This window comes from Centrocercus urophasianus, unplaced genomic scaffold (assembly GCF_019232065.1).
Source record: "Centrocercus urophasianus isolate 14NV4802_14NV808 unplaced genomic scaffold, USGS_Curo_1.0 seq_18, whole genome shotgun sequence".
Lineage (NCBI taxonomy): Eukaryota > Metazoa > Chordata > Aves > Galliformes > Phasianidae > Centrocercus > Centrocercus urophasianus.
In genome coordinates this window covers 20,508,942-20,523,182 of record NW_024884733.1, presented here as the reverse complement: position 1 = coordinate 20,523,182, position 14,241 = coordinate 20,508,942, and the positions used below count along the sequence as shown (strand labels likewise).

General features: G+C 51.6%; 2 protein-coding genes across 2 annotated transcripts; one reads left to right on the top strand and one right to left on the bottom strand.

Moving 5' to 3' along the window:
• Positions 1 to 2,350: 2,350 nt before the first annotated feature.
• CCDC17 (coiled-coil domain containing 17) lies at positions 2,351 to 2,991 on the top strand. The gene is made up of 3 exons (XM_042819532.1): positions 2,351 to 2,590; positions 2,669 to 2,826; positions 2,974 to 2,991. The coding sequence occupies exons 1-3, from the start codon at positions 2,371 to 2,373 to the stop codon at positions 2,989 to 2,991; spliced, it is 396 nt and encodes a 131-aa protein (XP_042675466.1). The 5' UTR covers positions 2,351 to 2,370.
• An 846-nt stretch (positions 2,992 to 3,837) lies between these two features.
• On the bottom strand, positions 3,838 to 13,891 carry LOC122160959 (nuclear autoantigenic sperm protein). Its single transcript, XM_042819999.1, has 15 exons — positions 13,792 to 13,891; positions 13,154 to 13,204; positions 12,919 to 13,029; positions 12,355 to 12,435; positions 11,737 to 11,834; positions 10,165 to 11,037; positions 8,301 to 8,383; positions 7,501 to 7,577; positions 7,309 to 7,382; positions 6,565 to 6,753; positions 6,172 to 6,338; positions 5,727 to 5,780; positions 5,562 to 5,633; positions 4,493 to 4,624; positions 3,838 to 3,980 (listed from the first exon to the last, which is right to left on the bottom strand). Exons 1-15 carry the CDS (start codon positions 13,845 to 13,847, stop codon positions 3,927 to 3,929), a joined length of 2,172 nt encoding a protein of 723 aa, XP_042675933.1. The 5' UTR covers positions 13,848 to 13,891; the 3' UTR covers positions 3,838 to 3,926.
• Positions 13,892 to 14,241: the final 350 nt, after the last annotated feature.

Here is a 14,241-nt window from a genome sequence, read left to right as displayed (position 1 = left end):
CTGTAGTGCTGGGACTGCAGGAGCTGAACTCTTCCTTTACAAAGGGAGAGGGAGAGAACAATGGAGAGATGGCAGCCCGTGTTTGTTGGTTTTGGTTGTTTTTTTTTTTTTTTTTTTAAGAAATTAAAGACAATAATTTGAATTATCTTCCACTCAAGCAGTTTGCTTCATTTTCCGCTTCATACAAAATGGTGGAGCTCGACCGGTCGGTGTCACTGCCTGTTCCTGGTGCAATGCTGCTGTCTGTGTTCACAACGTGGCAAGGGAATGTCTGAATCCAAAGCTGTTTTCATTGAAATCTTTTTTAAAAAATCATGAAAACATTTCTATTAGATTAAAAAGGATTTTACAAACAACTCAGGTGTGGCCTAAGCTATTTCAGTGTCCGTTTAGCTGGGAACACAACCCGCGGGGCGGAAGGCAGGTGCGCGGTTGCGGCCGGGGGGCGAGCAGGGGTCGCGCCTCAGCGGGGGAGCTGGGCGTCGCAGGGCAGCACGGCTGGGTTGTGTGTGGAGCTGCTGCTGCTCCACGCAGAGAGGAGTGTGCGGCTGTGTGTAATGGGAGCCGGGCCCGCGGAGCTGGGCTGCCGTGAGGCGCTCCCCAGGGCCGATCCGCTCCGTCAGATCGCTTCTGTCTGTGACGGCTGTCTGCCTTCACCCATCGATGGGGAAAGTCGTGAGGAAAAGCGCTACAAAAGCCAAGAAACTGGTAAGTTTAGAAGTCCGTGAGCGTGTATCCGCGCTGACAGCCGCTCGTGAGCAGCGCTGTGTGGAAACGGGCCGTGCCTGAGGCGGGAGCCCTCACGGCTCAGCGGGGAGCGCTGTGAGCGCAGGTGAAGCCAATGAGGCGTTATGCCCTGCGCTGAGGAGAAGGAGAAAGAAGGAGAGGAGAAGAAGAGGAGAGCCTCAGCCCGAAATGGCGGCCGGGCAGCGCGAGGCGGAACGCGGCCTCCGCCAGCTGCCCCGGCCCGGGCGCACCGGGTAGAGACGGGGACCGGAGGAGCGCCGCGGGGGGAGCTGAGAGAGGAGCCCCGAGGAACCGCGCGGTGGAGGTGAGCGCCGGGAGGGCGGCCCGCAGAACAGAGCCGGGACGGGCCGTGCGCCTGGGGCGGAGCAGGGCTCGGCGCCCGTAGCAACGGCGGCCTCAAACACTGCAGGCGCGTCCCCGAGCGGGTCGACGCGGACGGCCCGGAGGAGGGAGGGCCGCCGAGCCGGGCCGAGGGGCGCGGGTGTTTTGCAGGAGTCCGATGGCGGCCGCCGGAGCCTTCATCTGCCCGCGCTGCCGCATGGCCTTCGGCTCCCGGGCGCTGCTAAGGGCGCACCGCGAGCGGCTGTGCCTCGGCGGGCCGGGGGAGGAGGCGGGAAGGACGGAGGGACTGCGGGACCCCTCGGTAGTGCGTGGCCGGGCTTGGGCGCGGGGCGGGGACGCGTCCGCGGGCGAGAACGCGGGCTGCGGCCGCGGCTCCTCCGAGAGCAGCTGTGCCGCCCGTCCGTCTGTTGTTGAGCAGTTCCCGCCCTCCCGTCCCGTTTGCTTCTTCAAGGTCGCGGTGTCCCGGCACGAGGATCGCCCCAAGCACCGCCGTCTGCTCCCGCTCTCCGGGCTCCCTCGGTTCTCTGTGGGACGTGAGGGCCCGGGGCGAGCCCGCGGGGCACCGCTGGGTGACGTTCTCACGCCCCGCGAGCGGGCGCTGCTCCGTGCCCCCGCTGCCAGCCGGCCAGCAAAGCGGGTGAGACCGCCCCACCGGCCCCATTCGCCTGCAGCATAGTGCGGGGTCACCCCCTTCTCGTGGGCTCGGCCCCTACAGCCGTGGCTGTCTCTGTGCCCCAGGGAGAGCCCGGCCCGCCGCGAGGGGACCCACGGGCACCGGAGCTGCTGGAGGCTCATCAGCACCACGTGGCTGAAATCCGGACCAGGACACAGCAGCTAGAGCGGCACAGAGAGCGTAGGCACTGAAACGGGGTGCGGGGCGATGGTTGTGGTTCTGAGTGACCAAGCTGTGCGTCCCACAGAGCTGTGCCAGCAGCTGGCATTGCTGTGCAACAAGCATCTGTCACCAGAAATGAGTTGGGCTGCAGAGCTGCTGCCAGACAAAGCTGGACACCAGCACCGAGGGTGAGCCCTGCTGCATGCTGCCCAGAAAGGGCCCTTTGCCTGCTGGGCCCCTGTTTGCTCATATCCTCCTCAGGGATGCCCTACACCTCAACACCCTCCTGCCGCCCTCTGGGCCGCTGGCAGCTGAGGCCAGGTGAGAGCTGAGGGTGGGGCGGGAGCCCAGCAGAACCCAGCAGACGCTCATGTCAGCATCATGGCAGGGCTCTGCGGCTCTCCTACCTGCGTGCTGGTGGCCGTGACGAGGCCACCCTGGCACAGATGTTAGACCTCCAGCTGGAGGCCATGGCACTTGAGAAAAAGGCTGCACAGAAGATGAGCAAGTACCAGCCCCAGCACAGAGCCCAGGGACGGGATACCATCACTGTTGAGGCGGCACGGGGCCTCGATGCGGCGCTGATGGCTGTGGAGCTGGAGAACCAGCGGCTCGAGGATGAGCTCCTGGCATTGAAGGTCCGGAGGGAGATGCGAGCTGATGTTGGTGGGTGACTGGGAAATGGAGCAATGCCCATTTGTCTGTGAGGCGGCAGCTGAGCGTGTCTGAGCTGCTGTTCCCCAGGATCGCTGGCAGCCCGGCAGAATGCAGAGCTGGCTCAGCTGAAGGCAAATGTGGAGATGCTGCTGCGACGCCAGGCAGAGGGGATGGGGCAGCGCCCGCCCCCAGCCGTCCTCCCACTGCCCGTGGCCCCTCCGCTCCCTCCAGCCTTAGCTCAGGCGGTGAGTCTGGTCCTCGTGTTGCAGGGTAACTCTCACCTTGGGAGGGCCTTTCCAGGGTGCTGACTTGGTACTTGCTCCCTGGCTGCACTGGGGTGCATTCCCTGTGTAAGTGCCAAACTGCAAGTGTGATTTGCTCCCGGTGCCCAGGGGGCCCGCCCCCATTAAAGCTACCTTTTTCTTTCTCCAGGAGCCACTAAGGACAAGCAGCCCCACAGCCTCCAGCCACCCACTTGCGCCCTCCAACCTCCCCGGCATCTTCTTTGGAGCTCTGGATGACCCCCCTCCTACTCAGGAGGCACCAGCTCAGCACAAAAGCCCTGAGAGGTGAGGTCAGGATGAGCTGTGCCCTGTCCCATTGCTCAGGCAGTGAGAGCTGCTCACCCTGACTTTTGATAAGGGACTTTTTTTGTGACGATGCTCACTCACATTCTTTTTCCCCCCTCCCCTACTGCTCATTCTATTAAGACACATCTCAAGATACATTTAGGAAAAGCTTAACAGGAGGCATTCAAGGCTCAAACCAAGGAGCAGCAAAACCCATGGCAAGATTTCCTTTATCATCCTGGGGCTCGTGGTGGGTGTGTGAAATAAATGGCTTCTACCTACAGCTCTTCACCTCCTGGCCTTTTTCAGCGTACAGACCATGAAGTTCACTGTTTGCAGTCATATCCTGAAGAACAGAGCTGTACTACTGCTGCCACGTCAGATGACACAGAACCAGCACCAACTTTGCAAAATGCAGTTCAGCCATAGCAAGCCAGGAGTGCAGGGAGGGAGCACACAGGGACTGCAGCCTTCTGCCGCTGCAGCACACGGGAGCAGGGAAGGTACCACACCACACCTGCACCTTCCTACAGGCTCAGGGTTTACACTGCCTCCTCTTGCCCCAGCTCAACCCTTTTGCAGCTCTATGTAGAAAAGCAAGGCTGCAGCACAAAAGCAGGGAGGAAGGAGCTTGAGAGAGAAACAGGGTCAGAATAGGGAACATTTGCTTACAATCTTTATTGAAGTCATACAAAAGTTGCCAAAAAGTGAAAAAATACACTATATACAAAACCATTTTCCTTTGAAGCAGAGGAGTGTCCAAAGCTAAAGAATTATCATACTGTGCTTTCAACTGCAGCCCCTGGTTCTGCTTGTGGCCTTTTCTCTGTCTAAAAGGAAAGAGAAGTATTTGATTTTTAAAAATCAAACACTGCATTACAGCACCAACTCATGCAGCAGTCAGTTTCTTTAATTTCAAGACGTAACCATGCATGCTTTGCTCATCGGCAGAGCCCAGAACTACTCTGAAACAGTAAAAATCGTAGGCCAAGTTAAGGATTTTAAAACCTTTAAACATTCTACTACAGAAATGCTCTGGAGAAGGGCTTCGTGCTGTTGTTCAACCCAAATCACACATGCAGGGCCCCAGCACCTTTCTGTCTCGCCCTTTGGCTGCAGGTTGCCAAAGCTGGCATCTTCCCAGCTCAATCAGTGTCAGACACCTCAGTACAACATGCAGCTTGGGAATATTCCCCAACTTGTGGGAAGCCTCTGAAGACCAACAGGCAATAAAGTATATCAGCAACAGATGAAACCATGCACAAAACCGTGCCTGAACAGAGGGGGAAGAAAAAAAAAAAATATATATATATATGCACAGAGTCCTGACTCAACTGCCCACCTCCTCTTCCATTTTTTCTGCAACCTCATTTCCACTGGGGGCAGCGTCACCACCGCCACCATTGACAGCCGGTTCTGCTTTAGATTTCTTAGCTTCATTGTCTCCCTGGTGGGTCTCCTCCTCTGGTTTCCTCTGAAGACAAAATTGTTTAGTCTTCACTATGTACAAATTGAAGTATTTTTAGAAAGTCAGCATCTAGATGTCATTGTACATTACTTACTTAAGCTCTACTTGCCAGGTTCAAGAACTTAAGCGTTAGGATTTAACCAAAGCTCTGAAGCACAAACATCTCAACATATAACCAGAAGGATTATGCAAGTGCCAGTAGCTACAGTGCTGAATTATCCTTATACTTTGACAGGGGAATGAGTTACTGTTGAGCTAGGTAACAGCTAAGTGAATAGAGGCTATTTACAATCACCTGTGTAAAGCAGATCAAAGCTGCTGCTGACAGACTTGAGCTCAAAGCAGGCGGTGTAACACAAGGCAGGCTGTGTCATAACAGTTTGTAATATAAAAACTAAGAGCCCATACAGGATAATTAGCAGTATGAACAACTCTGGAAAATCCCTATACTCTTAAAGGAACCTTGTATTCAACATATCCTGTTCTCTGAGTAAGAGACAGCATGGCTACACACTAGGGCTGGCTTTGCTATTTTTCAAGTTCAATTCTCCATTTCCACTTGGAAAGAAGGGAACCCAACTCAGCCTGGTTGTGTCTTCATCTTAATTTTTCAGTATCTACAGGCTGCCCCGCTCCTCCTGCAGTTCCTCCAGAGCAGGGCATTTGCTCAGAGGACATCTCCAGAGGGCAAACAATTCAGCCTGCAATTACATCACTGTGGTCAGGCACGGTGCTGAACCATCACCAACACATCTGGAGCTGGGTGGTTCCCACACTGATCACCTCCCAGTGGAAAGGAGTTTTACACACCGTTTTTGTTACTACTTTTAAGTGTTCTTCCAGGCTCCATAGTAAAAGCTCTAAGCCAAGAAATCCAACTATAGAGGGCAAAACGCCGATACTCTGACAAGCTGTTTATTCCCTTGGTCATTGCTGGACTCACCTTTTTCCTGACCAGGTGAGAGATGTCTGTAACACACTGAGATGCTCCATCAGCAGCTTTTCTTACTGGAATCTATTAAGGAACAGACACTGACATGTCAATAACAGCAAGCCATAATCCTTAAAGCAGACATGAATTCTCAGCAACTTTCTCTGCCCAACTTACTGTAGAAACAGAGCCACTGCCTTCACTTTGTGCAAAACCAGATGTAGTTCCAACCTAGAACAGCAGAGAAATAGTTAACAAGCACCTATTGTCACCTATTCACAAAAGGCCAGTACACAGTTTAGGAAGTGGCAGGAAATCCAACTGTGTCTTACTGCATTCTACTTCTGCACTTACATACAGCAAAGACAGAACAAAAGCTCGTGTAGCAGTGTAACACTCAAGTCTCACATTTGACTCAGACTTATTGCTTAGAACCCTAACAAATTCAGTTTAGGTTGGAACAATTAATTTCAATATATTTGCTATTAATCCTATTGTTAGATTTTAACTGCATTAGTTAACTTCTTGCTCTGTGTGAAGTCTCAGCTTCTCCCATTACTGGTTTACTTCAAGCCTCGCTAGAAGAACGTTTGGTTCAAAGGAAAACACAGGATGCACTAACCAGAGTTGCTTTCAATGCCAGCTCAGCTACCCTTGCACTCTTTTGAGACTCCTTTGAATCCTCTATCTTTTCTTTGATTTCAGGGAGGAGTCCCTTCAGTTCTTCAATCTCCTTCTCATCTTCGGGGGAACCACTTTCTGCCTTCTTTATTCGTTCAGTAAGCATTGCTGGAATGACAAAGTTACCATGGCAAAAAAAGCCTGAAGGCAAAGCAGCTGTCTCATTACAAGCACCACAGAGGCAAGTGCCCACCAACAGATGCTGTTCTGACAGTTCTGATGTTGGTATGGCCTGTTAGTGAACATTTGCATCGCAGACTAGTTTTAGGGCAATTTAAAGTTAGTGCTGACCACAAAAGCCCTTTAGTTAGCGAGGCCATTTTGGAGAACTCACCCATTCTCTTGTCAATGACTTCTACGGATTTACCAAACTGCTGGACTGCCTCATCAAACTGGCTGTTGTAGTGGTAGGCCAGGGCCAGCTGGTAGTGGCTTTCAGCCAGCAAGCGGTCATGAGCTTCCAGGTATTTCTGCTGCAGGGCCAGGCAGGCCTGAAACTCCTCTATAGCTTGCACATAGTTCTCTATAGAAGCAAGACACAAAGTCTTTACAAAGAACATATTTTACATATTTCATTCCACCTGATGTGGTCTGAAAAGAGAACTGTTGTGGAATACAGGCTGAGCTCAGTAACAGGATGCTTCCCTGTCGTCAAATGACAGCGCTCGCAGTCCAGCACTGCTTAGGGTCCACTTCCCCTACTCCTCTCAAGGGGGCTCTGTGTATTTACAACACAGTAACCTAAGGAGGCTTTCCCAGTTTCTGAAGCTAACCAAATCTCCATGAAACAATGCTGTGTTCTGCTTTAGCCTGATAGTACACCACTTCTAACACAAAGCTTTCTTTTGCTGCTCCAGGGAAGCACGGTACAGCCTCTTTAAGAAACTTCCTTGGGTCCCCCATTAAGAAGTTTATCCTGTGGCTGTACTGTTATAATTAGACAAAGTTGAGCTGTTTTCATTTTTAACCACTCCCCAACCTTCTCAGCCTTAAGTCACCTCCACTCATTTTTGAGTATGAAATTAAACATGACAAGATTTAACTTAGCACTTCACACACAACAATTAGCACTACTTACCAGATTCAATGCTGACTTCTCCTAGCTTTAGATGAGCTTGAGCTGCATGAAGCTGAGCTTCTTTTGTTTCTTGCCTAAATCAAGGGAAAAAAGCTGTTTTCAAGTCTTCAGAATATGCAGCATCATGCTACACCACCTCCCAACTGAGGGAGTTTCTCTAGCAAACGTTCAAATTACAGCCTTAGATTTTACCTCTTATAGATGACTTTGGCCAACTCCAGCATGTCCCAGGCTAGCTCAAGATTTCCAATTTCTTCCTCCTCACTTTCCTGTAAAGACCAGAAATGCATAAAATATTAAGCTACTTGGATACATACCACATTAAACAACTTTATGCTTTTAAGCAGAATGTGTTTAACCAAGAGATGAATGCTTTGCTGATAAAAGGAAAAATGTGTAACAGTTCATTGTATCAGCTCACACTTTGCATGTTGTATGAAGGTGTTTAAGTGGAACTTAAATTTACATTGTCAGTTGATATGGGCTCCTCTCTCTCCTCCTGCCCCCAGAAATAACAGGATACTAAGCAGCAATATTCTCCTATCAGTAAGTTTTTTAGTGTGAACTGCTACGTCAAGATAATTCACCAGATTTAAGCAGTGTTACACCTGCCACTGGATTCCCAGTCTCTATCACCACTTACTGGACTGAGTGCACTCAAACTAAGTAACCAGACAGCAAGAACTGACAAAGAACTGTTACAACTAACTTCAGTGCGAAATCAAAGCCAGCCTCCCCTCAACCAGGCTGCCTCAATGACCTACAGAGCACAAGCATTTGTTTCAGTGCAGCTGAACAAGCACAGTTTACAGACAAAAATCCAACGACCCTGATGGCCCTGTTAGCTAACACTGGTTTCACCACACAGAACTTATTTCCTGTATAGGACTTAACAAAACACACGTGAGCTTTCACAAACTTAACGATCTTCACATGACATTTAGACAGACACTGCATTCAGGAGCACCAACACCAGAGCTCAGCAACCTCACCTTGTCTTCCGCTGCCAATTCGTTCTCCTTGTCATCTTCAGCTTTCTCATTTTCTTTATCTTCGTCTTCAGATTCTTCTGTTTCTGGGAGGAAAGCAGATGAATGAGAACACTTGTTGTCACTGTGCTGCTTCACACGGAGCCAGGCAGAGTATTTTATCCGGCCCTTATCCTTCCAGTGAGAGGTTAGAAGTGTGATTAAGAGCAGCACAGGTAAAATTATTCTCAGCAACAGCCATCTTGCTGAAAACGTTGGGCTCTGTGAACTCAGGTAGCTTCAGGCAACCTCAGTTTACATTTTAAAATTCAACTTCATAATGCCAGCATGGAAACTTACCTAAAATTGTTCTCACTAACACGTGGCGAATTCCCACTGAAGCTGTGGAATCCTGAGCAGCCCTAGAGGTGCTGGTCAGTTGCTGGGACTTCATGCTACAGATAACAAGCACTTTCAGCAAGATAACTGCCAAGCTGTGTACAGATAAGTCTTTCTGAATTCAGGTTCCTCACTTTAGATGTTTACAATGGTATTGATGAACCTGCTGTCATACAGTGGTAATTGGCTTTGATATCGTGGGACTTTTGCATCATCTGCTCTACCAGGAATCTTTGAGGTGTGCCCCTAAGGAATCTAATCACTTGAAGAACACCTAATTTGTGTGACTTTAGCTTCAAGTCAACCAATTCACTGTGACCACTGACTAATTCTAGAATAACAGGAGCTTCTTATGGTGATTAGAGAACCTGTGAGCCGCTCAGTCCAACTGCCAAGGAGTACACATCAGCCAGAGAGGGCCAAAATAATTAAGTACATGGACAGCCTGACCAAATGTAAAACAGAACAGATGCTGGCCATACACCAGACTAGGACGTTCAATTGGGTCCTCATACCAACAAGAGTTTGAGCAAAAGGAAGCAGTGTACATGAACAGTCCTACGTAAGATGAGGAAGGGTGGGTAACTGTTCTTAGTTTACATTCAGTCACACTCTGGTCAGACACCTTCCTAGGCAGCTGCTTCAATGCTGTGCTCACTGCACTGGGCAGTACAAGTCCTTCCAGTATCCAGAGCTACTTGATCTGCACTCCTGCCTCTCTTCAACAAGGCTCTTCCTGTGCAGCTGAGCTAATGATAAGCCAAGTTTCAATTAGCAGCCTATTGATTAACTTGTCCAACAGAAATCCATGGCCTACTAAGGCCATGCAGATACTACTGCAGCAAAGATACAGGTTTTACCAGGCAACTTTAACCCTGTCAACAGCCATAATGATGCGGGGAAGCAGAATGGCAGAAAAAGCCAGGTACCTGCAGAACTACACTAGATGGAAGCAGTGAATCTGCAGGTTCCAAGGCAAATTAGATTTAGGTTCATCAGCCAAATTCTCACTTTCAATTACTGCTAGGAAGACTCCCATGGAAAGTTACTCCCTGCCCTCTGGAAAGCAAATTTATCACTTCATTAAATATTCAGCACTTCTTATTTTTCTGCTCCACTGTTTTAAAGTATGGTTATAACCAGAGGCAACTCGTGAGTTATTTGAAGGTTAGTGCATTAAACCCAGACATGCAAGGAACATCCATTCAGTATTCTCCACCAGCCCAGCCTTTACTTACACATTTCACAGCGCTGTAAGTTTGCTTTACAGATTTGCTTTGCAGTTAGTTAAGCGTTAGTCTAAAGAAACCGAGATGATTCTCTATTTCTTGAAACTTTACTGAAACCAGTTACTCAGATATAAAATCCTTCTAAATCCCCTTTTTCCTCGTTTTAAGGCAAACAGAAAATTCTGAATGGAACATTTTACCCACGGTTAGCCAAATCCAGCAAGTCATCCACCCACAAGTACTTTTCTTCTCACTGTTACCTTCTCCCTCTTCCATCTGGTCATCTTTCTCTTCTCTTTCTACCTTAGCACCTTCATTCTCTTCCATCAGGTCATCTTTCTTTTCCTCTTTCTCTACCTTAGCAGCCACTTCATTTTTTTCTCCTGTAACATTAGCTGGATCGTCACCCACTTCAGACATAGGCTCTTTTGAGGAATCCATCTCTTTAGATTCACCTGGTTTCTGTTCCGGAGCCGCCTCCACTGACTCCTTCTCCTCCACCTTCTTTTCAGCTGCTTCTGCTTGTTCTTCTGCAGCTTCTTTCTGCTCTGCCATGACCGCTGCCTGCCCTTCTGCTGCCCCTTCTTGTGACATTGCCTTCTCCTCCACAGCCACTTCTGTCTGCCCTTCTATAGACTCTCCCTTTTCCACAGCTGTCTCAGTTTCTGTTCTTTCTGCTGTTTCTGCCGTCTGCTCTCCTGCCCCTCCCTTCTTTTCTGCAGATGCTTCTGCAGCTTCATCCTCTTCCACAGCTGCCTTCACCTCCTCATCCAACACTTCCTTCATGCTGTTCTTCCCCTCAGTTGCCTCTGCTTCTTCACGTGTGTTCTGCTCTTTTTCCACTGCCTTCTCTTCCACAGCTGCTTCTTCTGTATTCTTTTCCACAGCTGTCTGCTTGTCACACTCTTCTGAATTTATTTTCTCCACAGAAGTCCCTGTCTTCTCTTCAGACCCTTCAAGCTTTACCTCCGTATCTGTAACTGTGTCTTCTTTTAGCTTTTCTTCTGTAACATCTTCCATTTCAACGTCCTCTCCTTTGATTTCCTTCTCAGTCAGCACTGAAGACTTCTTCACCTCTTCTTTCTCCCCCATGGCATTATATACCTGTTCTCTTAACTCCTCCCTTGCTTCTTCTACATGATTGAGGAAGCATAAACATTTCTTCGAGTTTAGTGATAAAGACATTAATGGGCACTGATAATACCACCCTCCGACCCTCCAGTGTGTTGGTTTGTCATCAGGTTAGATGGCATTCCATTCCTAAAAGCTCTTTTTTCAGAACACGAGGAATTAGGATGGGATGCAACCAACGTAACTCAAACTAAGCAAACCCCCTCCCCAGACTGCATTATTGCAAGCAGCTGCTCAAGCAGTGTGCAGTTTGCGCTAGCGATTTTAGTCGCAGCTAAGCAAGAGATGCCAGTGTTTTAATAGTCTGGATTACAGGAATTCCTGCATTATCTCGAGCTGCCCAGCACAAAGCAAGTATCGTTCTTGGATATTTTCAATACTGACCTGTCCTGCTACACACACTGTACTGCTACAAGGTTACAAAGCAGTTCAAGTTGACCCTGAAGCTTAAGAAAGCAAGCTTGAATGCAGCGTTTCAGAACACAGACATCTGGTGACCCCTGACACATGCTTAAGCAATAAGTTCATTGCAGGAGTTTTGTTCATCTTTAAGCAAGATAAGACGACCAAAAAAATCCATTTTGGCTGCAGAAGTTTCAACAGAATGATTCTGACTACCCAGGACATCAGTGTACTGACTTAGACCAGTCAGACAAAAGCACAGCTTGTACCTCTGTGACACAGCTGACAATTTTACATACCATCAACAGCCGGCAACGCGGAATCATCTTCAGCTTTCTCTCCTTCCTCTTCAACCTGCACCCCTTCTAAGGCATTTCCCAATACACCATTTTCCATTCTAAAAGAAGGAAGAGATCATTATCACTTGGCTCTCGTAACTACATCGCTTTAACTGTGGAAGTTGCACCACCACAGCACGTTTCACCCAGCATAACCCTGCCCACCAAGGGACAAAGCCCCACTGCCCCAGCCACGCTCTGGGTGCCTGAGTGTTACATGCTTCCCTGACACACCAGGTGCTTATTAGATGAAGCTATTTACTAATGTTGCAGATATCCATACTGCTCTGGAGGAAAACCATCACTGTCTTCCGTGTCATGGAAGAGCACTGCTACCAAGAAACACTGCTTAAATAGCAAAGAACAAACCACAGTATGTTATCAGATTTCAAAGCAGCATAGCTGTTTTCCACCAGAAGCATTATTCCTAGCAGCATTTTTCATTCTCAGTTACCAAGCTTTAAACCAGTCCCTTCAGGAAGAAGCATACAGTCACTGCTCAGCTACAAACCAACCCCCTGAAGGAAGCACACCATGCATTCGAGGACAGCCACTGTAAACAAACAACCATTAGCATACCTTGCCAACTCCAGGAGCGATTTCCCATAATAAAAAAAAGCTTCTGCACACTCATCCGCTGTCTCACCGTACTTTTTACCCCTAGAAAAGTAACAAAGCATTGTTTGCCTGTGCTTCATTCCGAGGATTTGATACCTGAGCTTTACAGACGAAAGCTTCTGGACAGCAGCAGTTTCATGGTTCACTCAGCACCACGAAGGAAGGATGAAAGCCCCGCTCGCTTACACAGAGTTGGCTCTCAGAAGCGTCCAGCAGAGCAAGTTAATTAAGAATCCAAGAAGCATCACCCTCAGAGACTGACTGAGCAAGTGACACAACTGCATTGCTCCCACATGAACAGATCGCATCAGAGCCTCGCCAGGAGAAAGACGACATCAGATCCCTTTTCCTCCCTCGGGGACTGCAGCACAAGACGGCACACCCACCATCATGCTGTCCCGCACCTGAGTTAACTTCACAAGCCTGCACTCCCCTCGGCGCCGTAACCACAGCAGCACCGCAACCAGTTCAGCCTTCCCCACGCCCGGCAGCGCAGGTACAAACACCAGGCGCTCTGCTACTCACAGCAAGCTGGCAGCTTCCTGGAAGGCGTTCACGGCAGCCGGGATGTTTCCCATCACCAGGTGCTTCTGTCCCAGCCCAAGCAGCTTCTTGGATTCCGCGTCCACGTCCACGCTGCAAAAAGGAGCCCAACGGGGGGGCCTGTGAGCTTCTACGGGTACGAGAGGCGCCGGGCGGGCTGCCGCAGCTCGGCCGGATCCGCGGGAGCCGCACGGCGCAGCCCGGAGCGGGGCCTCACCTGTCCGTTCCGTCCGCGGACGTGGAGGGGGCGGCCAGGTCCTCTTCCATCCTGTGCGGGCGGAGCGAGCTGTGAGCGGGACGGGACGCGCGAGGGCCGGCCTCGGAGCGGCGCCGACGGCCGCGGCAGGGCCGGAAGAAGGCCGAGTGCTGACGGGCGGCCCCGGCCCGGCCGCCCCTCTCAGACAATGGGCGCTTCCCGCCTTCCCGTCGCCCCGCCCCCACCGTTGGCGCCAAACCCCACGGCGGCTCCTGACGGGCTGAGGGCCCCGCGCCACGTGACCGCGCCCTCCCACCGCCCTCCCCTCCTGTCCACCCCGCCCGGGCGGGTCGGGCGGCGTCGGCTGCCCCCAAAAAAGATGGCAGCGGCCGCGCAGGGATCACGTGGTGGCTCCGCGCGAGCCGAGCGGGCCCGGCTGGCCCCGGCGAAGCGGGGCGGCGCGAACCCCCGCGCGGGGGAGGGCGACGGGAAGAGGGCGGCCAGCCCGCCCGGCACCCCCGGCCCCGCTCCCCTCCCCGCCGCGGGGGAGCCCGCCGCCCGCCCGCCGCCGCCTCCGCGGTCGCCCGCACGGAGTCGAAGCGGCCCCTTTCCTCTCGCCGCCCGCCTCGACGCGCCCGGCTCTCCCCGCGCGGCCCTACCTATCCGAGGCGACCGACGCGGGCTCAACGCAGCGTGCGGCGGCCGAAGATTGCATTGAAGCTACGGGAGAAAGGGGCGGCGGCGGCAGAGTGCAGCCCCCTACCCCTCCGGCTGCCTATATACCCCCCCAGGACACGCCCCGGCCCGCCTGGCGGCGCGCGCACGCCGTAGGGAGACTACCGCTCCCAGCTTGCCGCGCGCCCGCACTCTGCGGGGCTCTCAGGGCGCCGCCGCGCGAGGGCCGCTGGGAACTGTAGTCCCACAGGGGAGTCGCAGTCGGGAGGCCGCGCGGCGCGCTGGGAAGTGTAGTGCGGGTGAGGCGGAGCGCGGGGAAATGCCGTTCCGGCGGGAAATGCCGCTCCGCTGCACTGCCTGCTGGGAACTGCAGTCCCACAGCGCGGCCTTGAGGCGAGGCAGTGCGCGGCTATGGCCGTCTGAGAACGGCGTCG

What these genes read in the sequence shown, in the direction of transcription:
- CCDC17 (XM_042819532.1), top strand. Translation starts at nt 2,371, where the DNA reads ATGTTAGACCTCCAGCTGGAGGCCATGGCACTTGAGAAAAAGGCTGCA. An exon ending in GGAGATGCGAGCTGATGTTG is followed by an intron (nt 2,591 to 2,668) that starts GTGGGTGACTGG and finishes GCTGTTCCCCAG; the next exon opens with GATCGCTGGCAGCCCGGCAG.
- LOC122160959 (XM_042819999.1), bottom strand. Translation starts at nt 13,847, where the DNA reads ATGCAATCTTCGGCCGCCGCACGCTGCGTTGAGCCCGCGTCGGTCGCC. An exon ending in CCAGATGGAAGAGGGAGAAG is followed by an intron (nt 8,384 to 10,164) that starts GTAACAGTGAGA and finishes CTTTCCTCCCAG; the next exon opens with AAACAGAAGAATCTGAAGAC. An exon ending in GCAGTGGCTCTGTTTCTACA is followed by an intron (nt 5,634 to 5,726) that starts GTAAGTTGGGCA and finishes GTTCCTTAATAG; the next exon opens with ATTCCAGTAAGAAAAGCTGC.